The sequence below is a fragment of the Puma concolor genome, chromosome D1 (genome assembly GCF_028749965.1).
Source record: "Puma concolor isolate L17-30 chromosome D1, mPumCon1.1.hap2, whole genome shotgun sequence".
In the NCBI taxonomy this organism is placed as follows: domain Eukaryota; kingdom Metazoa; phylum Chordata; class Mammalia; order Carnivora; family Felidae; genus Puma; species Puma concolor.
Genome location: NC_141676.1, coordinates 116,249,210 through 116,273,035, shown reverse-complemented (window position 1 = coordinate 116,273,035; position 23,826 = coordinate 116,249,210). Strand labels below are relative to the sequence as shown.

General features: G+C 39.3%; 1 protein-coding gene across 11 annotated transcripts in view; it reads left to right on the top strand.

Moving 5' to 3' along the window:
* CEP126 (centrosomal protein 126) overlaps positions 1–23,826 on the top strand; it is a 104,956-nt gene that overhangs the window by 27,183 nt on the left and 53,947 nt on the right. For 8 of the 11 annotated variants that reach the window (XM_086679294.1, XM_086679292.1, XM_086679290.1 and 5 more), the window contains exons 3-4: positions 9,330–9,475; positions 15,972–16,083. In XM_086679294.1, the coding sequence (XP_086535420.1) occupies positions 9,330–9,475; positions 15,972–16,083 (258 nt within the window). Of the gene's footprint in view, positions 1–9,329; positions 9,476–15,969; positions 16,084–23,826 lie in introns of those variants that run through there. The other 3 variants (XM_086679298.1, XM_086679297.1, XM_086679296.1) reach the window with 3 other exon arrangements.

Below are 23,826 nucleotides of genomic sequence, written 5' to 3'. Positions count from 1 at the left end.
AGCATTTAGACCATTTACATTTAAAGTAATTATTGATAGATATGTACTTATTGCCATCTTGTTCATAGTTTTCTGGTTGTTTTCATAGTTCTCTGTCCCTTTCTTCTTTTGCTTTCTTTCCTTGTGATTCATGACTTTATTTAGTGTTAGACTTGGCTTTCTTTCTCTTTCCTTTTTGTACCTATTATAGTTTTTTGCTTTGTGGTTATCATGAGATTCATATATTATATCCTAAGAATATAGCATCACATTCTAAAAGAACTTCATTTTTACTTCCTCTTCCATATTTTATGTATATATTGTCATATTTTACATCTTTATGTTTTTTGAGTTCCCCTTAATTAATTTTTTAGATAAAATTGATTTTACTGCTTTTGTCTTTTAACTTTTTAGCTTTACAAATGATTGCTCTTATAACTTTAGTGTATATTTGCTTTTACTCATGGTATTTTTTCTTTTTATAATTTTCTAATTATGGCCTTTTCATTTACACTAAAAGAAGTTCCTTTAACATTTATTGTAAGCTGGTTCCGTAGTAAATTAACTCCTTTAATTTTTGTTTGTCTGGGAAACTCTTTATCTCTTGTTCTATTCCAAGTGATAGCCTTGCTAAGCAGAATATTCTTAATTCTAGGGTTTTTCCTTTTAGCACTTTGAATATATCATGTCACTGCCTACAAAGTTTCTGTTGAAAAAAATCAGCTGATGGCCTTGTGGCATTTCCCTTATACATAATTAGTTGCTTCATTTTTGCTGCCTTTTTTTTCTTTTTTTTTTTTTTTTCTTCATGTTTATTTGTTTTTGAGAGAGAGAGAGAGACAGAGCATGAGCCGGGGAGGGGCAGAGAGAAAGGGAGACACAGAATTCAAAGCAGGCAGCACAGAGCCTGACGCAGGGCCCGAACTCATGGGCTGTGAGATCATGACCTGAGCGAAAGTCGGATGTTCAACCAACTGAGCCACCCAGGTGCTCCCACCTTTGTTGCTTTTAAAATCCTTCCTTGGTTTTTCATCTTTGGTGTTTTAATTATTATGTGTCAGTGTAGAGAGAATTTCATGGGTCCATCTTGTTTGGAACTCTGTGTGCTTCCCAAACCTGGATGTCTGTTTCCTTCCCCAGGTTAGGGAAGTTTTCAGCTATTATTTGTTCCAATATGCTTTCTGTTCGTTTCTCTCTCTCTTCTTCTGAGATCCCTGTGATGCAAATATTTGTTTGTTTGATATTGTCCAAGAGATCCTTTAACCAATCTTTTTGTTTTTCCTCTTTTTGCTGTTGAGCTTAGGAGTTTTTTTTTTTTTTTTCCATTACCCTGTCTTCCAGATTGCTGATCCATTCTTCTGCACCTTCTAATCTCCTGTTGATTCCTTCTAGTGTATTTTTCATTTCAGTTATTGTATGCTTCAAATCTTGATTGGTTCTTTTTTAATGTTTTCTATCTGTTAAAGTTCTCACTTAGTTCAACCACTCTTCTCCAGTTTGGTGAGTATCTTGAAGACCATTACTTTAAACTCTTTATCAGGTAGATTTGTTCTCTCCTTCTCATTTAGTTCTTTTTCTGAGGTTTTGTCTTATTTCACTTGGAGCATATTCCTTTGTCTTAATTTTGCTTTACTTTCTGTGTTTGTTTCTATGAATCAGGTGGAACAGATAATTCTCCTAAACATGATGGAATGGTCTTGTGTGTCATTGTTCCTTGTGTAGACTGTGCGTGCCGGTGACTGGAGCTATGTCTGGCATGGGCTGGGGATCCCAGGGCGATCTATGCTGTGACTACCCTGCTGGAATAGCCATAGCTAACGTGGATATGGGCCAGAGTGGGTACAGGGTGCCCTGGTCCCCAAGATCTTTTAAAGCACATGCTATCTAACTGTACTGCTCACTATTACCTGTCTTACCTGTCTTACACTATTACCTGTCGTAATAATATCACTATTATTATGATGCTCTATAGATCCTCTGTGTCATTGCTTGAAAGTTTTAGCACCTGGCTCTTCTTGCCTCCTTACCACTGTCATGCCCAGAATTTGTGATCCCCAAAGACCACCAGGGAGCCGAGTCCGATGCAAAAGCAAAGAGCCTTTATTCGAGCTAGCTCGAGCTCAATCCCGTACCTGCACCAACAAAGCGGTGAGATGCTGGAGGGAGCCAGTTTCAAAAGGACAAAGGTTTTATTGGGGCCTAGGGGCAGTTGGTGAGGTAATGGCTGTGGCCTCAGCCGATTGGCTGGGGAAGGGTCGGGTCGGAGTCCTGTTAGGCAGGTGAGCGGGAGGTTACTCAAGGGGAGGAGGCGTGGTCAAGGTGAAGGACACAGAACAAGATGGAGTCCGCCCGGCGTAGGCCCGCCCTTTCAACCACTATTCCAGTGATCATTCTTTGTAATTTCAGTATCTTCATAGATCACCCATTCAACATAGTGACCTATCATTTTCTTGAACTTCACCCATTCAATGGCATCTCACCTCAGCTACCACCAATTATTTCTCCACCTCCAAAATTTCAGTTCCTGGAATCTCAATCTATGATCTGTACCACCTGCCTCTCCGTGTCACTTCCTCTTGTACCCCGAGTTTAGCGATTGTAAGACCCCACCCCAGTCCATCTATCTTATCACCCTTTCTTTGTTATTCTTATCCCTTGAGTTCTCACTTCTATTCAGACTGAGCTTCTCACTCCCTAGTTTGTCCCTGTCATTCCCTTGCATATACTTTCAAATCCATTATCATCAGTCTCCACTCCTCAACAACCACTGTTCTGATTTCTGTCATCAGAATTAGTTTTGCCAGTCCTTGCACTTTTGTTAATGGTTTCTTTTACTTAATGTTGAGATTTACCCATGTCATTGCATGTATCACTAGTTTATCCCTTTTTTAGTGCTGAGTGGTTTTGCATTGTAAGGATATATCATAATTTGTTTATCGATTCTCCTATTGATGGACATTAGGTTGTTATAATTGAGGCTATTAATAAAGCTGCCGACTGAAAGATAATTCAAGCTGAAATTGTAAAACATGAGAGAATCAGTTACTATAAGACATCTTGTTCTGGACATATGTTTCATTTCCCCTGAGTAAAAGTAGAATTGCTAAATCCTAGGGTACATTTGTGTTTATCCATATATGAAACTGTCACAAAGTTTTCTGAAAGGACTAACCATTTTACACACCCACCAGCAATGTCAGTCTTTTTAATTTTAGCTATAGAGTAGATATGAAGTAGTTGTAATTTGGACTCCCCTGCTTACCTATTTTTTTTGTGATTTTGGTGACATCTCTGTTAAATATTTTGTCCATTTAAAAAAATTTTTTTTAACGTTTATTTATTTTTGAGAGAGAGACAGAGACAGAGCATGACTAGGGGAGGGGCAGAAAGCGACGGACACAGACTCCGAAGCAGGCTCCAGGCTCTGAGCTGTCAGCACAGAGCCTGCGGCAGGGCTCGAACCCATGAACTGTGAGATCATGACCTGAGCTGAAGTCAGACACTAACCAACTGAGCCACCCAGGCGCCCCATTTTGTCGATTTTTAATTGGATTGTCTTCTTTTTAAGTTGTAAGATTTTTTTATATATTCTGGATATAGTTCCTTTGTCCAGAGATATATATTGCAAGTATTTTCTTCCGGTCTATGGCCTGCATTTTATTTACTTCATAAAATCTTTCATAAAGCAGTTTTAAGTTTTGATGAAGTATAGTTTGTCAGTTTTTTGTTCTATATTTAGTGATTAAAAAAAAAAAAAAGCTTGAGGCATCTGGGTGGCTCAGTTAAGCATCTGACTTCGGCTCAGGTCATGATCTCGCGGTTCGTGAGTTTGAGCCCCGCGTCGGGCTCTGTGCTGACAGCTCAGAGCCTGGAGCCTGCTTCACATTCTGTGTCTCCCTCTCTCTCTGCCCCTTTCTGCTCATGCTGTGTCTCTCTCTGTCTCAAAAATAAACATTAAAAAAAAAAAACAATATTTAAAAAAAATGAATTGGCCATGTATGTGGGGGTTTATTTCTGTATTCCATATTGTATTCCATTGGTCTGTTTATCCTTACACCAGGACTACACTGCCTCGCTTATTGCGGCATTATGGCAGAGATTTTCAACAACGCTGCTGACATTTTGGATGAGATGTATTATGGGACGTATCCTGGCCTCTACCTACTAGGTACCAATAGTATGCCCAGTGGTGGCTCAATTAAAAATGTTTTCAGACATTGCCAAATATTTACTGAGAGGGAAGGGGCAAAATTGCCCCCAGTTGAGAACCACTGTTTCATAGTGAAATAAGGCAGTGCACACCCTCCAGTTTTGTTTGCTTGTTTGTTTGGTGTTTACTAATTTTTTGAGAGAGAGAGAGTGAGCAGGGGAAGGGCAGAGAGAGGGGGAGACACAGAATCCGAAGCAGGCTCCGAGCTGTCAGCACAGAGCCCAAATGCAGGGCTTGAAGTCATGAACTTTGAGATCATGACCTGAGCCAAAGCTCAACTAACTGAGCCACCCAGGCGCCACACCCTCCAGTTTTGTTTTAATTCGAGATTGTTTTGTCTCTTCTTGGTATTTTTTGCTTTTCCATATAAATAACCTGCATGGTTTTGAACATACCATGATGAACATACAGATCAATTTAGAAAGAATTGATATAACAATATTGAGTCTTGTAATACATGAAATCCATGAACACAGTATATTTCTCCTTTCCTCTCTCCTGTTTTTTTCTTTTTGTTGTTGTTTGTATAATTTCTTTTAGCAGTATTTTCTGGTTTTCAAAGTGAAGTTCTTACATGGGTTTTGTTACATAATTCCTAAGTATTTCAAATTCTATGATGCTGTTTTAAATGGATTTAAATTTCATTTTCCATTGTTATATGTAGAAATATTGATTTTTCTACATTGACCTTGTATTCTGAGAACTTGTTAAATTCACTCATTAGTTCTAGGAGTTATTTTTAAATTCCTTAGCATATTCTGTTTGTATAATCATGTCATCTGAAATAAAGGGAATTAACTTCATCTTTCCAATTGATGTGCCTTTTGTTTTTATGTTGGCCTTATTGAACTTTTTAGGAGCTCCAGTGTAATGGGGAATAGAGGCAATATAATGAGCTTTTTTGCCTTTTGTCCCTTTGGAGAAGGAAGTATTAACTATTTTACAGTTAACTGTGCTGCTAACTATGGATTTTTGATAATTGCCCTTTATCAGATTGAGGAGGTTTCCTTTCATTCCTGGTGTGCTGAGAGTTCTTATCATGAACATGTATTCAATATTGTCATACAGCTGTTCTCCTTTATTTGGTCAGTGTGGTTAATTTTACTGATTAACTTTGACATTTATTTATTTGTTTGTTTTAGAGCACGTGAGCAGGGGAGAGGGGCAGATGGAGACGGGGGGGGGGGGGGGAGAGAGAGAGAGAGTCTGTGCCCAGCACAGAGCCCAATGCAGGGTTTGATCCCACAATCCTGAGGTCATGACCTGAGCCAAAATCAAGAGTCGGATGGATGCTCAACTGACTAAGCCATCCAGGCACCCCTTTTTATTTTTTATTTATTTTTCTTTTACTGATTAATTTTGAGATATCAAGTCAGCCTTGCCTTCTAAGGGTAACTCTCATTTGGTGATGTGGGAGTTTTCTTAATAAACTGGTGGATTTTATTTACTAATATTTTGTGAAGGATTTTTGTGTACAGTTTGGTCTATAAATTTCTTGTAATATCTTTGTGAGGTTTGGAGATCAAGGTTATACAAGCTCTATAAAATATGTTGTGGGTGGTGGGGGGAATGCCTGGCTGGCTCAGTTGGATAAGTGTCTGACTTCAGCCCAGGTCATGATCTCATGTGGGTTTGAGCCCACATCGGGCTCTGTGCTGGCAGCTCAGAGCCTGGAATCTGCTTCGGATTCTGTGTCTCCCTTTCTCTCTGCCCCTCTCCCACTTGCACTGTGTCTCTCTTTCTCAAAAATAAATAAACATTAAAAAAAATTTTTTAAATAAATAAAATATGTTGAAAAAGTGTTTTCTCCACTTCTATACTTGGAAAAAGGTTCTACGATTGTTATTTCTCCTTTAAATGTTTGACAAAAAGTAATAATAAAAAATCTGAACAGGGAGTTTTCTTTGTAGGAAGCTTGCTAATTATAAATTAAATTTATTAATAAAGTTTTTATTAAATAAATTAATAAATTTATTAATAAAATAAAAATTATTTTTTGTCAGTTTTGCTAAGTTGATTCTTTCAAGAAATTGATCCATTTTATCTAAGTTGTTGAATTTATTAGCAGAAAGTTGGTCATATTCTTTTAATGTCTGTGGTATTGTTAGTGATAGCCTATCTTTCATTCATGAGAGTGATCATTTTGTTTACTTTTTTTTCTTCACTCTTTTTTTCATTCATCATTCTTGGTAGGAGTTTATCAATTTTACTAAGGTTTTCAAACACAACTTTAGTCTGTGTGGTCTCTATTTTTTAGTTTAGTGTTTCATTGCTTTCTTCTTTTATTCATTCCTTTCTTCTTACCAAAGAATAAAGTTGCACGTCTTCCATCTTCTTAAGGTGGGAACTAAAATCACTGATTTAAAGTTTTTATCGTTTTCCACTGTAGGCATTTAAAGTTATAAATTTCCCTCCGGGGGGCGCCTGCGTGGCTCAGTTGATTAGACATTCGACGTAGGCCCAGACCACCTTCTCACGGTTCATGAGTTCAAGCCCCACATCGGGCTTGCTGCTGTCAATGCAGAGTCTGCCTAGGATCCTCTGCTCCCTCTCTTTCAAAATTAAATAAACATTAAAAAAATAATAAGATAAATTTTCCTCTGAACAACTGCACTCAATAAATTTGGTATGCTGCATTTTCATTTTGTTCATTTTGTTTTGCTACTTCCCTTTTGATTTCTTTTTTTTGACCTATAGCTTATTTGGAAGTATGTTCTTGTTTTTTTCTTAATTTCCAATTATTGAGCTTTTCTAGATACCATAATTGATTTCTAATATAAATCTATTTTTTAATTGGAGAACATACTCTAAGATTTAAATCTTATGAAATTCATTGGCATTTGTTTTATGGGCCAATGTAAGATTTCTTATGTTGCACTCAAAAAGAATATGTATTGCAATTGTTGGGCCTAAATAGTTGTTCTGTAAATATCAACAAGGTCAAGGTAGTTGATAGTGTTCAAATCTGTATTCTTACTGATTTTTTTTTGTGACTGTTCTATCAATTATTGAGAGGTATGTTGCAATATGCAACTATAATCATGGATTCATCAGTTTCTCCCTTTAGTTCTTTGCTTCATGTATTTTGAAGCTCTCTTATTAGGTACATACATATTTATGATTTTTATGTAGTCCTGATGAACTGACCCTTCTATCATTATGAAATATTGTTTTCATCTCTGGTAATACTCCCTGTCTTAAAGCCTACTTTGTCTGCTATTAATTTAGTAAATGTCTTCTACTGTTTCATCCTTTTGCTTTCAACCTGTCTGTGTTTGTGGAAATCCTCTTGTGTCTTGGTTATATTCAGTCTAGCAAGCGCTAAATCAGAAACTGTGAAGAACTGTATAGGATCTGAGGTTTTGACAAGCAAGCTAATTTTTTTAGCTTACCACTATTTCGTATGTATTGTGGCAGGCTGAAAGAAAACAAACTGTGTATCACTCGTGGAAAAAGCGTAGCCAAAGAAATGTCTTGTGTCAGTTTCCTAAAGTCTGCTCCCCAAAGGGCAATGCTGTGAGGGCCAGATGGCTCCTGCACAGAGTAGGAACTAGTTCATTACAGACTAAGAACCACGACACGTGGAAACTACATGGTCGCTGCTATCCCCCTCTTCAGAGAGAAGGAAACCTTATGTTTGATCTGGAGTGTAAGCACTCTTTGGAGAAGAGAGAGATCTTTATCTTCGCTACCCCACGTCTCCAGGAAGGGAGACCTTTCTTTGCTTTACTATACTGCACTGTCTACACACACACTCTTAAGTTGGCTGTGAATGTCTTCATTCAGAGAACCTGGGCTGTGCAGAAATACGAAATATTTACAGAGAACTGTCTCCCAAAAACAAGACTCTGCCTTGTGTTTAGTCTTTTTACATCTAATAATTCTTAAAGCAGTTTGATGTAGGTCTCTCATTTAACTATGTTTTCTATCAGTTCTATTTTTTTTCTTCTTGTTTCTTCTTCCTTTCCTGCCTCCCTTTGAGTTAGTCAAAATATTTTCAATTTTACTTTTTTTTTAGTGGCTCCTCTAGGCATTATAATATTCATTCTTAACTATTTAGAGTTATAACTGGACCATTTCACATAAATATAAGGATCCTTCAACTTTATGATTCTGTTAGTCCCACCCCCATGTTGGCATCCTTTTGCTCATGGATTTTCTTTATGTCTGCATGTTATGAAGTTCGCAATACAGTGTTGTAATTGTTGCATCAAACCCACTATCTCCTACCTACCACTGGGGTAAGACCACTTAAATATACATATCCCTACTTCCCAGAAGTGTACTTCCCTAAATCTGAGTTATTTAGAGTAGAATAATGCTCCAGCCAGTGAAGGCCTTTGGAAGGATGGTTAATAGTAATGCATGGCACTAAAAATCTTAAAGACTTCTTACCTACCACCTCTCAGCCCCATGCTTTCTGAAGAGGAGAACCACTTGGCAGTTTCTCAACCAGTGAATTGCAAGCCTCCTTTTCCATTTTTTTCATTGTCTAGCAAATAATTATTGAAACACACACATATTTTTCACAAGCAAAATTAATTTTTTGAAACAGATGAAACTAGAGAATATAAACTCAAGTCCCCAGGTGCAATCAGAAATAAATGAAATAGGAAAGTTAAGAAAAATAGGGAATGTGTGAATAGGAGTTCATACTTGACAAATCTTACATATTTTCCAGAGGAGGTGGAAATCAAGATTTTTACGTAAATTGCATGGATTTTTAGCATACTTCAGACTTATCGTGACAGCCAATTTTAAACTTTTGGTCTAAAAGAAAAAAAGAAATATACAGCATTGTCCTGACTGCCCCATAATTTGTAAGACTGATTCTTTCACCAATGAATTAGCTCTTCTCATTCCAGACAATAGTAAAGAATGCTTCCACAGCAGGCTTTGGGAGGTGGAAACATGTATGTAGGCCTGCCAGGCCTGGATAAGGTTCTGGAATTACCACATATAAAGATATTAAAATTCTTATCTAAGGGCCTTTTTTTTAAAATTTGTTTCTAAGTAAGTAGACTTTTGAAATATGAAAACATCACTCTATAATAAATCACCAGTTTGAAGCTGTTTTCTGTATTGAGATTTTTAAAATTTAATCCCTAATTCAGTTATCTACTTTGTGTTTTAAATATAGAGCTTTTGAAGAGAAACGAAAAGAACAAGAAGAAAGAGAACAACAAATCAGAGAACAAATACTTCAACAAAGAAAAGAGAAGTTTGAAGAAGTCACTGAAAAATTCCAACGTGCCCATATTCCTCTTTCACAACGGAGGAGAGCAGGTACCCTAATCTCTAGAACAATCTGAGAGCAAAAATGAAAGTTATATCTAATATTCAATATTGAGTAGGCAGTAAAATGATAAATTAAGAAAGAAAATATAGGGGCACATGGGTGGCTCAGTCAGTTGAGCGTCCAACTCCGACTCAGATCATGCATGATCTCACAGTTTTTGAGTTCAAGCCCTGTGTTGGGCTCTGTGCTGACAGCTCGGAGCCTGGAACCTACTTCAGATTCTGTGTCTTCCTCTCTCTCTGTCCCTCCCCTGCTTGCCCTCTTTCTCCTCCTCAAAAATAAACATTAAAAAAGAAAATAAAAAAAAAAAGAAAGGAAGTATAAATTGAAACTAAAAAAATATGCCTTTGAGTAATAAGGTTTTAACCAAGTGAAAAATTGTAATTTGATTTAGCTTTAACTTGGAGAATATTTTGTTGGCTCTATTAGTAAATTTTGAAAGCTTGCAAGTTTGATTCTACTATATCCTGGCTCACAATGCTTTGTCTTTTTAAAACTGATTTAGTAAAAAGAAAATTTAACATTTAGGTTCAGTAAATTAGTGTCACATTCATTCTGGTATTCACATTTTGGTTCAAATTCCTGTTTGAGAAACATTTAAATAAAAATAAAGTGTACAAAGTGATACAATCCAACAATCTGAGACCTAGAAGCTATTAAGAATCTAAATATGAGTATGGTTGATTCTTTGGTATCACATCTACATTTTTTATACCTTAAATAGCAACACAGAATTAAGAATAAAATGTCAAAGCTTCAAAAAGAAAAGGACAGGCAGAACCTTTATGTTCAACAAACATATGTTGTACTACATTGTACTTAGCCCTGGGCTGAGACAGAGAGAAATCTAGTCCTACTCTACCATTAAAGATCTCACAGCTTATTTTGGAGGTGAGAATAATGTAAACAATGTCAATAAATACACTGATGATTGCTGTGGTAACAAAATATGTGAAGCTCTGTGTGAACACAGAAGGAAGAAAACTATAGCTGTACAGGGACATCAAGGACATTATCCCTGAAAAAATGACTTAATTTAAATCTTGAAGAATGAGCATTTTGCCATGCATAGAGAAAAAAATTTTTTAATCCCCAGCGGAAGGAAAAGCTTTCGCAAATAAATTATGTATTTTGGTGTATCCTGAAGCATAGGGTGGGGAAAAAGTGAAGAAAAATGAATGTAAGTCTAAAAAACTAAGTTAGAACCAGGACCCAAAGAACTTTGCATATCATGCTAGGAATTTTGTCTTTCTCTAAAATGCAATCCACTTAAAGGTTTTTAATTGAAAATGAAGCCATTACTGTGTGTCACAGTGAGTAAGGGCAGGTGGTAACACCATTAAAAATAATAACAGCTTAAATATGGTGGGGTTTATGTCTCCCTCTGATAATATGAAGTCCTGAGGTAGGCAGTCACAGCTCGTTTGGGGACTGTGCAGTATCACTGGGAACTCCAATGCCTCTGTCTCTCAGCTCAACTATTCTTAGTTTGTGATTTATATCTTCACCCTCATGGTCACATTGTACCTGCCAAAGCTCCAGCCATCATGCCATGTTGTAGGCATGAAGAAGGAAGAATTGTAAAGGAAAAAAAGTTGTACCTCTGAGCTCCTTTTAAATTATGTTCCTATAAATATCCATCTGTCTGCTTAGTGTAATTTACAATTGGCAACTTCATGTGCAGGGGGTACTGAAAAATGAAAAAAAATTTTTTTAAGGCTCTATTGCTACTCCTCTAACTATTAATGTAGGGTCTGTTGCCAAGGAAGAAAGGGAAAATGGATATTGGGTGGGAAACTTGGGGTCTCTACTATAATTAGATTTGTTTGTTAGAAAGATAATTACAGTTACAACATGGATGTTGGGTTCCAGTAAAGACACTGAAGTAGATAGACTAGTATGAGACTATTTCGTTATTTGTGGCAAGAGAGGTCCAGCTGCTAAATTAAAGCACTGTACTGGATGTGGAGGGAAGTGGTAGTATATTCAGGAGATGTAATCAGTAGATTTCAGTTACAATCAATGGAAAGTGCCAAGGGTCCAGGTGGAGAACAGTGCCCTAGGATTTTGCAGAGAGCCTCACACGTTTTTACACATTTTTACAGAATTAATGATTTTGGCAGATGATCATATTAATCAGGGTTATGGATGAATCAGATTACAAGTGTGAATGATCTTTAAGTTTTAAATGTATTGATTTTGAGCCTCCTTTGGCTTGTCCAAATGGAGAAATCAAATCAGCAACTAGAAATGTGGGTCTGAAACTTAAGAACAAGATACAGAATAGAGATGTATATATTTAAGAGTCACTAATGAATGGATATATAGTTGATAAATGAAGCCATGGGAAAGATAAACTAAACAACAGGATATAGACCATAGATTGAGGGTAGGGCCTAAAATAGAATCTTAACACATACCAGTGTATACTGTAGGTAGAGCAAGAAAAACCAAAAAATGGATTTTGAGAAGTCGTTGTCAAAATTAAAATATATATGTAAAACCTTGGTTTGTGAGCATAATTTGTTCCGTACACATGCTTATAAACCAAAGCACTCATATGCCAAAGTGAATTTCAAGAACCATTGGCTCAGTTCTGATCATGTGACATTTGGCATCACTCCTTTTTCTTGCAACGAGTTGCAACAAGTGCAAGCCACTGATTTATCTAGTTAAAATTTATTAGAGAAATTTCATCTTGCGGAACACTCACAGAACAAGTTCCCCGCAATCCAAAGTTTTACTGTATTTACATTTGCTTGTATTTGCATAAAGAAACAGTGAAAGAATATACAAGTGACCAAGGAGAGCAAGACTTCCAAATGTATCCTGTATATTTTTCACTTCTGAGTATGAATATGTCACCTACGCAAAATGTCAAAATAATTTTTTTTTTAACGTTTATTTATTTTTGAGGCAGAGAGAGACAGATCATGAACGGGGGAGGGTCAGAGAAAGAGGGAGACACAGAATCTGAAACAGGCTCCAGGCTCTGAGCGGTCAGCACAGAGCCCAATGCGGGGCTCGAACTCACGGACCGTGAGATCATGACCTGAGCCGAAGTTGGACGCTTAACCGACTGAGCCACCCAGGCGCCCCTGTCAAAATAAAATTTTAAGAAAAGCCAGTGCTATCAGTGAAGAGCAAGAACAAAGCTATGAAAGACTACTACTTAATTGACTGTTAGTTCACTTTATTCCCAAACCCTGAAGGCTAACCGCAAGCTCACCAGGAAGCCTGGTGGTCGGCTCTTCCCCGTGCTACAAAGAAGGGCAGCAGGCTGGGGGTTTGAATGAGGTCAGAAAACCGTTGGAGTGAGCATATTAGGGTAGAAGAACTGGAAAAACCAGAGCTCCTGGGCTAAATGAAGGAATGCAGCTGTGGTCTGCAGTAAGACTTGAAAAATAACAGGCTTCCAGTATCCCCAGCGCATGAGGGGTGGTAACCAGGAGTCGTTAGATTAACAGCAACAAGAAGCAGTCATGGGTGGTCGTACACTGATCTAAGGTAGTTTTCATTTTCTGAAGTATAACTGACATATAATATCCTATTCATTTCAGGCATGCATCATTGTGATTCTTTATTTTTATACGTTATTAAATGATCCTGACAATAAGTCTAGTTCCATCTGTCACCACACAAAATTCTAACAGCGTCACTGACTATTCTCCCTGTGCTGTACATAACATCCTCATGACTTACTTATTTTACAACTGGATGTCTATACCTCTTAATCCAACCCCCCAACCTATCTCACACTTCACCAGCCCCTCAACCTTTGCCCTCCCTAGTAACAGTTTGTTTCCTCTCTCTGTGAGTCTGTTTGTTTTGTTCACTTGGTTTGTTCTGTTTAGATTCCACATGTAAGTGACATCATACAGTATTTGTCCACTGTCTGACTTATTTCGCTTAGCATAATGCTCTCTAGGTCCATTACATTGTCTCAAATGGAAAGATTTCATTCTTTTTTGATGGCTAAATAATATTCCATAATGTATATATACCACATCTTCTTTTTTCTTGAATTTTTTTTAACATTTATTTATTTTTGAGAGACAGAGCATGAATGGGGCAGGGGCACAGAGAGGGAGACACAGAATCCGAAGCAGGCTCCAGACTCCTAGCTGTCAGCACAGAGCCCAATGCGGGACTCAAACTCACCGAACTGTAAGATCATGACCTGAGCCGAAGTCAGACATTTAACCAACTGAGCCACTCAGGAGCCCCAGTATACCATATTTTCTTTATCCATTCATCTATCAGTGGACACAGGTTGCTCCCATTTCCTGGCTGTTGTAAATAATGCTGGGGTGAACATACAGGTACATCTGTGTCTTCGATGTAATGTCTTTGTTGACCTGAGTTAGCATTAAAATTAGTGTTTAGGCTCTCTTTGATAGGCATCAAGTGGTGAAGGTTAATAAAAGCAAGTCTCAGACTCTAATCTTGTATGACTAGACACAGAACATTCATACAGCTGGTTCAGTGAGCTGAATAAAGTCCCAGCTTTCTGTCCTTGTAGGTACTCTAACTATACCTTCTATGAGAGGTCTGCCGAGATACACACAGCCACATTCCAGAGACAGAACTGTGCCATCTGGCATTGGACATTGAGAAATGTTCCTGTATTAACGGTCAGACACAAGGCTGAGTAGACATCAAGACTCAGAGATCATCGATAGGGTAAAGGATATAGACCTCCCTGCATTCTTATTCCCTGTTCATGTAAAGGTAGGGAGTGATTAAAATATATTTATGAAAATGCACTTGTCTTGAATACCTTTAATTTCAACAAAGAAGTCCCATTTTTAACATTCAACAAGATATTCACCAGGCTGTTCTTTTCACCAACAAAAACCCATGTTAGACATTGAGTATACCAATTAGAAAACCAGTTGATGTATAACACTTGACAATATCTGCCTCAAAAGGATTGGTCCTTTATGATTGGAATATCCTGCAAGCCCTGTCATACAGCTGTATTCATCAGAATATTATGCCATCACCTCTTAATTAAGGAAATGGACTGTCTCTAGAGTTCCGTCTGAACTAAAGCATACATAATAATGTACTGGCTTTGCTTTAGAATTTTAAGGTAAATAACAAAGATTGCAATAATGAAAAAGCCTGAAAACATACAGGGTTTTTCAACGTTTATTTATTTTTGGGACAGAGAGAGACAGAGCATGAACGGGGCAGGGGCAGAGAGAGAGGGAGACACAGAATCGGAAACAGGCTCCAGGCTCCGAGCCATCCGCCCAGAGCCTGACGCGGGGCTCGAACTCACGGACCGCGAGATCGTGACCTGGCCGAAGTCGGACGCTTAACCGACTGTGCCACCCAGGCGCCCCCATACAGGGTTTTTAAAGGAGAAGGAGGAAAGACAGTTTGGAGGTGTCTGTAGAGAGCTAGAAAGTCAGCTACCCTACCTCCAGGCCTTGAGTTTTCTGTAGTATGTGATGCAAAATAATGCCTCCATTTAAGCAGGTGAGTTTCCATTTAAGACAGCTGAGTTTCAACTTGACCACATAAGTGAAAGGTATTTTGAGAAGTAGGAGAGGTTGAGTACGTTGAGACCAACGTGCCCAGCAAAAGGGCTTTGCAAAGTGGCTACTACGCACGCAAAGTAGAGTTGGGTAAGAGGTTGTACTGTGTAGCATGTCAACGAACGTCCACATGGTCTATGACCTCGAACAAGATACTTACCTTCTCTATGCCTCAGTTTCCTCCATTGCAAAATGGAGATTCAAAGAGCATCTGCCTCACAGGCTGTAGTGAGGATTACATTTGTTACAACATGCTCAAAAATAATGTCTGTAATGGTAAGTGCTCAGTAAACATCAGCTGGTGTTTTTATACCTTCCCCTTTTCTTCATAAGAATATTAATAAATTTTGTCAGAAATGTATGGAGTCATGAGATCAAATACAGTGTGGTATGCATGCCGGGATGAAGGGCCTGAACATTTCTCAGTTTTTTTTCCAGATAAATATTCTTAAAATTGGTGACGTGAATTTTGAGGTCACAGTTTCTCTTTGGGTAATTAAATATCTAAATTTAAAATATTTACACTATTCTAAAAAATATTTTCTTTTTTCAAAAGTTTTAAAGTATTTATTGGGGCGCCTGGGTGGCTCAGTCGGTTGAGCGGCCGGCTTCAGCTCAGGTCATGATCTCACAGTTCGTGAGTTCGAGCCCCGTGTTGGGCTCCATGCTAACAGCTCGGAGCCTGGAGCCTGTTTCAGATTCTGTGTCTCCCTCTCTCTGACCCTCCCCCGTTCATGCTCTGTCTCTCTCTGTCTCAAAAATAAATAAAAACGTTAAAAAAAATAAATAAAAAATAAAAGAAAGAGTTGCTTTAATAAATAAATAAATAAATAAATAAATAAATAAATAAATAAATAAAAAGTAGTATTTATTATTGACCAGTTAGAATAGAAGATGAAGTGATTCTATACTATTTGATTTTTCTTTATTCTCTTAGCTTTTCAAAAACCAGTTCCTCCTTTGGAAGAAGCCCTCAAACAAATTCAGGAATCCAACTTAAAATCAGAAGTAAACCTTCCCTCTTCCCATAGACCAACAGTAAATTGGAGGTAAGTAATCTATTATTATTATGTATAATTATTAATATGTAATAATTAAATAGCTTTCTATTACTGAGTTTGTAGGCCATTTCATCAGTTACTCCTCACCCTTGTAGAGTTTAATGTTTTATTTTCACAGATTAAATTAAGGTAGAGTAGAATATAAATTGCTTCCAGAATAAGGCAAAATTCTAATTTATTGTCTTTCGTATTACAGTGCTGCCTATGTTGAATAAATTTCTATGGAAACTATCATTCAAACCATTTTAAAATATTGATGTTCATTATTTATCTTCACTGCAAGGAAAAAATAGTGTTGAATTGTAGTGATTTATTTTTAGATAAAAGGAGTAACTGTATGGGAAAAATGGGTGTTTCCTCATGGAGAATCTTTCCTGGGTGTCTTGAAAAAGGTAATGGCTTGTGGTTCCTCTCCAGGAGCTTAAATGAATTATTAGAAGCAATAGAGTCGATCAACCATCACACAGTGCCCTGTGACATCTTTTATGTCTCCATTTATTTATTATAAATGTTTATTAAAACTACCACTTGCATAACATTAGTCAGGCTTCGTAAAGGGGATATGGGGAAGAAGAACGTGGTAAAATACAATTCCTAGCGTACAATCTAGGAGAGAAGTGTAATACTTCAAAAAGTATAGACTAGTACCCCAAGAGTAATGATGATAATATGTAATAGTTATTTATATAAAGACATTTACAATGGAGACATTAATTAATGTTTATATTTTGCCTGTACATAATGTTATTTACTAAAGTACTTCCATTTTTAGAATATCTGTGGCCAGTAGTTCCCTTGATCAGAGCTAAGAACAATTCATTTTCTCAGTCTTCATTGTAGTTGAGGAAAGACCTCATGGAATAGAAGATTCTTCAACAAAGCTTTGAAGAGACTAGGGATTAATTATGAAATGAGTGAGCCCTGGTACTCCAGACACAGAGGGATGAGTGTGTGTGCAGGACAAGAGTGGTAGAAGGAGTGATGTGCTCTGGGAAGGAGAGCACGTGGAATGCCAGAGCACAGAATCCCAGTAGCCTGTCCAGGCAGGAGATTGGAGGGGTAAATGCGTCTGTGCGCTAAGGAGTGCACACTTTATCCTGAGAGTTCGAGACGAGTCAGTGAAGGATCTTAAGTAGAAGGGGGGGTAAGATCAGCTTTTCTCTTTTATCATTTATCATTCCAATCTACACATGTGGATAATGGATTAGAAGAGGACAAAACAGGAGGCTATTCTAATATATGTCATTGAAATTATATGAGTTCATAGCTCGAGAGAAAGATACAGGCTTAAGTTGATTCAACACAGCTCATGGATGAGACGCAGCCATGGAGAGTGTGTACCGTGATGGCAGGTGTAGGGCAGAGCCCTGAAGAATAGCAACATTTAAGGATGTAGAGAACAGGCCCACAAATAGGAACAGAAGGTTGACGTAGGACGGGGTGGGATCATGCAAACTAAAGAAGTGTGGAGTTTCCTGGAAAAAAAGCAGTTAGTAGAGTTCAAATGGCTTCCAGGGAGTTAGTGACATAAAAACTTGTTACCCTGACATGAAACAGGTGGCACATAAAAAAGGGGTGACAGAAAAGAGGTGGATAAAGGAAGTGCAAAGCCAACAAAGAATGATGAAGTGCCCCAGGTACTGAGAATAGAATCAGCATGACCGTGACCACCTCGGAGCTGAACCGGAAGCTCTGCAACTGCTGTGGAAGAGGGCTGCTAGCCAGCCCGTGGTCCTGGGTAGGGGAGCATTGCTGAGGGCAGAGGTCAGGCTAAAAGGACAGTTCTCAAGTGCCTCTTCCCTCTGTCGTCCTGTCTCTTGTGCCTCCCATCAACCAAACTGAGCCATAAATCAGAAGGCAAAGGATCATTTAGTATCTGCCAGGCAGAGAGAAGTGGAGAAGCCCAGAAAGTGAATCTGGAGGGGAAAAGACAGTGTCCACTATAGAAGCAGTGCGTCTAGGGGCGCCTGGGTGGCTCAGTCGGTTGAGCGTCCGACTTCGGCTCAGGTCATGATCTCGCGGTCCGTGAGTTCGAGCCCCGCATCGGGCTCTGTGCTGACAGCTCAGAGCCTGGAGCCTGTTTCAGATTCTGTGTCTCCCTCTCTCTGACCCTCCCCTGTTCATGCTCTGTCTCTCCCTGTCTCAAAAATAAATAAAAAACGTTAAAAAAATTTTTTAAAAAGAAGCAGTGCGTCTACTATATTTCACAATAAAAAAGTCACAGTGGTGACTCTGTCAGAGTAGTTTCAATGAAGTGATAGGCACAGGAAAGAGATTACTAGAAGTTGAAAAGACACGGAGAGCAAGAAAGTAAAGATAAGAAGCGTAGTTTGTCTTCAAAAGGAAAAGAGTGATAGAAAGATAGCCAGAAAAGATGTAGGGCCCAGTCAGGTCCCACAGACTGATGAGTAACAGAACGTGGTCTAGAAAGACAGAGGAGGGCAAGCATGTGGAGCATCTTGCGTACCTAGTTTGAGCTGGACGAGGATTAGCATGGGTTACACTATGAGTGAGATGTGGTTCTCCTCTCGGGAAAGGTTTGCAGTTACGTTAGAACACACACGTAACACTGTGTAAGGGGAGCTGTAACGGGAATATTAGCCAAGGGCAACGTATGAATCGTGAAGTTGGAAAGAAGTCCTAAAGGATGGGTGCACATTGTCTCATGAAGAAGCAGAGGCCGAGTGTAGGCCTGTTCAGGCCTGCAGTGTGGTAGGAGGAAATAGGACTCGCTCAGAAAGACAGGACTGTAGGACGTGTTGCTGGAAGGACAGGAGATGGTCCAGAAAATGGACTGAAATTGAATGTGAAATGTTTTTATTTCTGGCTAGGAAGTTTGAGGTTTGTTCTATAACTAGTAGAGAACCCATGCAGGTGATCGATCAGGGAGTGATCTCATCCTCTGTTGTTTTAGAAAGATAACTGGTATGAGTGTTGGAGAATGAAAAGGATGGAGAGACATTGAAGGCAAAGGGCACAAGACGAAATTAATGGGATGATTCCAAGGAGAGGTCGTCACTGCCAATGCTGGACTAGTGCAATTTTGTATAGCGAGGAAATGATAGATCTGTTAAAGAATATAAATATTTTGAGTGATTAGAAGGAAAGGATGAGAGAAGAAGAAATGAAAATGCCTTTTCTTTTTTAAAAATTTTTTTTTTTCAACGTTTATTTATTTTTGGGACAGAGAGAGACAGAGCATGAACGGGGGAGGGGCAGAGAGAGAGGGAGACACAGAATCGGAAACAGGCTCCAGGCTCTGAGCCATCAGCCCAGAGCCTGACGCGGGGCTCGAACTCCCGGACCGCGAGATCGTGACCTGGCTGAAGTCGGACGCTTAACCGACTGCGCCACCCAGGCGCCCCGAAAATGCCTTTTCACAAAACAGAGAAGTGACATAAAGAAATAAGAGTTTAAGAATGTTGATCGACTAGACATATACAAATTGGAACACAGAGTGATTAGTGGCAGGAAAATCAGGAGGCACAGCCATGAATTTAAAAGGACTTATGTTAAAAGAAAGTTGAAAAGAAAGAAGGAAAAGACATTTCATAAAAATAGATTATAGAAATTAGATTATGAGTTTGGTGTATGAGGGAATAAAGAAAATGAAAAAAACGAAATCAAAAGGAACTGAAATTTTGAGGTAATTTGGTGACTTTAAAAAGAAACAAAATGAAACAGTACTGGTTTGGTGAGATATTGCTGAATTTCATTTGAGGCTTCTAGGGGCGCCTGCATGGCTCACTCGGTTAAGCCTCCGACTTAAGTTCAGGTCACGATCTTGCGGTTCCTGAGTTCAAGCCCCACGTCGGGCTCTGTGCTGACAGCTCAGAGCCTGTATCCTGCTTCGGATTCCGTCTCCCTCTCTTTCTCTGCCCTTCACCCAGTTGTACTCTGTCTGTCAAAAATAAACATTTTTTTTTAATTTTTTAAATAAGTAAATAAATTTCATTTGAGGCTTCTGAATTGAGGGGATAAATATCCAAGTAGAAATGTATAAAAACAATTTGACCTAAGATGAAATGAGAGATCAAGCTATAGAAATACATTTGAAAGTCATGATTATGTATATTGTTGCTTGTTACATGTACTAGTGTCTCCCCAACCGGATGTGATAAAGGCTAGATGTCACACGTGCAGGTGCTGTGCCGGTGGTGTTCCTGGCTCAGTGCTGTGCATGTTGGAGGCGTTCAGTAAATACGTGGAGTGGAGAGACGTGAACACTCCTCAGAGAGTATGAGCTTGATCTGAAGCTTAATTGACGAGGAGGGTATTCAGGAAAGGCAAACACTGGGAGGGAACCACAGACGAGGGAACAAGTCGTGTGTGGAAGGGCATGATGCCATGAAAGAGCATGTTGTGTTACGGGACTGAGCACAGTTCGGCCCGTCCGGTATGCGCACAGAGAGGAGTTGGGGCAGATAGGCTGGCTGAAAGGAAGCCACAAGTTAACTCATCAAGGGCCTTGTTAAAGAGTCTGTCCTAAAAACAATTACTGAATGAAACATTCCACGCATATACTTCAGAATGACTGTCAGAATGGACAAAAGTAGGGTAAGGCTAACGGTGGGAAAATCAGGTCAAGTGATACTTAGTGAAAATGAAGACCTCGTGAGAGCTGTTTAGGAGGTGGAATCGAACTGGAACCAGGGGTTCAGGAGGAGTGAAAGGGGCGGAGATTGGTCAGTTACGAGGTAGTGACACCGTTTATCAAAAGGATTGTTAAGGAAGGAGAGGCTTAAGGGACAGAGCAACTGGCAAGAGGATAGCAAACTGTCGGGACACATGTAGGATATTCCCAAGTCAGTTTCTCATGGTTAGAAATCTCAGCCACAAATATAGATGTGATCGTTGCCAACAAATGGATGGAATTAAAGACGTGGCTCATGAGTTCAGCTAGGCCATCGGACTCCCACAGCTACAGCAAGCCGGGTTTGGCTTCACTTAGAGGACAGAGCACACTTCATGGCAACGGACAAGATTCTATTTCAATAGGAGGAGTCCTCGTGGCTCAGCACAAAGCGGTCAGTCTTTGCTATGCCCCTCGCCCCTCGAGTGACATCTCACCTGTAAGGAAACAAGGTCCCAGTGGGTGGGCGTAGAGCCACCCTGGCAGAAACCCCATCTTCCAAACAGGAACCAGTATTTCTGGCGATGGCTCCAGAGCAGCGATGCCGCCGAGGTCCATGTGAGACACGTGTCCAGGTACACGAGTTACCACACTCAGGGAAACCCAGAGCTGTAGCTTGATGTCAGCTAGCTGTGGTGTATCCAACCAGTCCTCTGGATTGTATGCAGGGTAGGGACGGAGAAGCAAGGAAGTGGGTCATGTGACTCTCAAAAATCCCAGCAAGATTGGGGCGCCTGGGTGGCGCAGTCGGTTAAGCGTCCGACTTCAACCAGGTCACGATCTCGCGGTCCGTGAGTTCGAGCCCCGCGTCGGGCTCTGGGCTGATGGCTCAGAGCCTGGAGCCTGTTTCCGATTCTGTGTCTCCCTCTCTCTCTGCCCCTCCCCCGTTCATGCTCTGTCTCTCTCTGTCCCAAAAATAAATAAACGTTGAAAAAAAAAATTTTTTTTAAAAAAAAAAAATCCCAGCAAGATAAAAAAAGTGATTCTTTCTGTCAAGAGTACAGCTTGTAAAAACTCACCAAAATGCATAGTTGTTTTTTTTAATTTAAATGAAGTTTCAGAACTTTACTGGATTTCAATACATTAGCTTTTACATCAAAATTTATAAATTAAAATTAGAGTTCAGACTATCTTTTTAACAGAATTACCTGGAGTAAGGAGATAAAATAATTGTATCTCTTTTGACCTTTTGGAAAGTTTTTTTAGTTTTACAAACACATTTAACAAATCATTTTTTTTTTTATGTTTATTATTTTGAAAGAGAGCATGAGCGGGGGAGGGGCAGAGAGAGAGGGAGACACAGAGTCGGAAGCAAGTTCTAGCTCCAAGCTTTCAGCACAGAGCCCGACGCGGGGCTCAAACTCACTGACTGCGAGATCATGACCTGAGCCAAAGTCGGACCCTTAACCGACTGAGCCTCCCTGGCACCCCAACAGATCGCTTTTAAAGCAGGAGTCCATTTCAGTGTTTAGCCATTCTCTGGATTTTAGAAGCGAAGTACCAGTCTAGATGAGCATCCCTAAGGGCGTGCAGACCCACAGCATACGTTCCTAGTCTTGGTTATGCTGGAGATTTTGTCTTGCAGTGTTAGGTTAAGCAAATCAGATTAATTCTCTTTGGAACTTATTCTCCCAACACTTACTGTAATGGCAAAGTGTTTACCAGATACTTAATGAGGTGGTTTGTGAAAAATACCATCTAATTCAAAAACACTATTGATACTGAACACCAGATTGCACTGTGTAGTAGTCAGTCCCTTAGGGTATTTTTTTTAAATTGTGGGTCATTTTCTGATTCCCATTTTGGGGGTTCTTAAATCTTAGCAAGCATTACCAGTAATATGCACCAAAAGTCCTTTTAAACTTTATTTATTTAAAAAAATTTTTTTTTCTGGGTAGAAAAAGAGAGTGAGAGCGAGCAGGGGAGGGACAGAGAGAATCGTAAGCAGGCTCCACAGTCAGCACAGAGCCCACCTTGTGGCTCCATCTTGCGAGCCATGAGAATATGACCTGAGCTGAACTCAGGAGTGGGACGCTTAATGGACTGAGCCACCCAGGTGCGCCTAAACTTTCTTGAAAGTTTGAGCAATTGGCTGTGTTTGAACAGTAAAATAATAATCTAGGATCAAGCTGTGAGTGCCCAGAAGGGAGACTGTGCTAGGTGCAGTGTAAAAGCTATGGTCTTTCTTCCCCTGCTGTTGATAATCAAGGTATGAAGTCAGAATGCTTTAAGCTTAGGAAACAGCCGCTGACAAGTTTTGGTTACAAGTTTTGGCTGCTGTAAAAATGCAAAAGAAATTTTTTTGTACTTTTTTTTCATTTAATTGGAATAATTTTTAAGTTTCTGCAAGTAAGGTAATTGTAAATTTAAAGCAGTAAGCATTTATTGGTGAATAATATACATATTCCCATTCCAAGAAATATAAGTAAATGAAGTTGAAATAAATTCTTTAAAGTTTACTATAAAATAATCCAGTGTCTAAAGGACAAGCAAAGAGAGGAGCTCAAGAGGGAACGTGAGAAGGAACACCCGGGGACGTAGGGAAATAACCAGGAGAGCAATGGCATGAGGACCAGGGGATTCCAGTCGGGAAGTGTCCGTGTTTGCAGCTGTTCGGTCAGTTCGTCAATCACGAGCGAGAGCTGGGCCCCGAGCAGCGGAGGTGGAGGCCAGCTGGCAGCGGCTGAGGGACAAGTGGGAGTCGAGGCAGGGACAGCAATAGACTTTCAGAGTACTCGGCAGGAAGGGGAAGATGACAGACATTTACAGGAGCTTTTAGGGTCCGGGAGGAATTTAGAGTAATAAAAAATCCCAGTCGTTTAGTATAAAAGTAATATGCATTTTTGTATACAGGTTTTCCTTACTCACAGCTTTCTCTTCCCACGTATCAGTTGTTATCCTTTGTGATATCAGATATTTTCAATAAAAAAGGCTCTTTAGTACTAGGAATGAAAGGCTAGACCTTTTTTGCTCAACAGTGTACAGTTCTTTAGAGTCTTAGAAGAGATGAAGTATCAGAATAACTTTGATTTCCCTGTAGCAAACGTAGCTAGCACTACACCCAATCTGGGCTAGGACCATTAAATAGCACACATCAT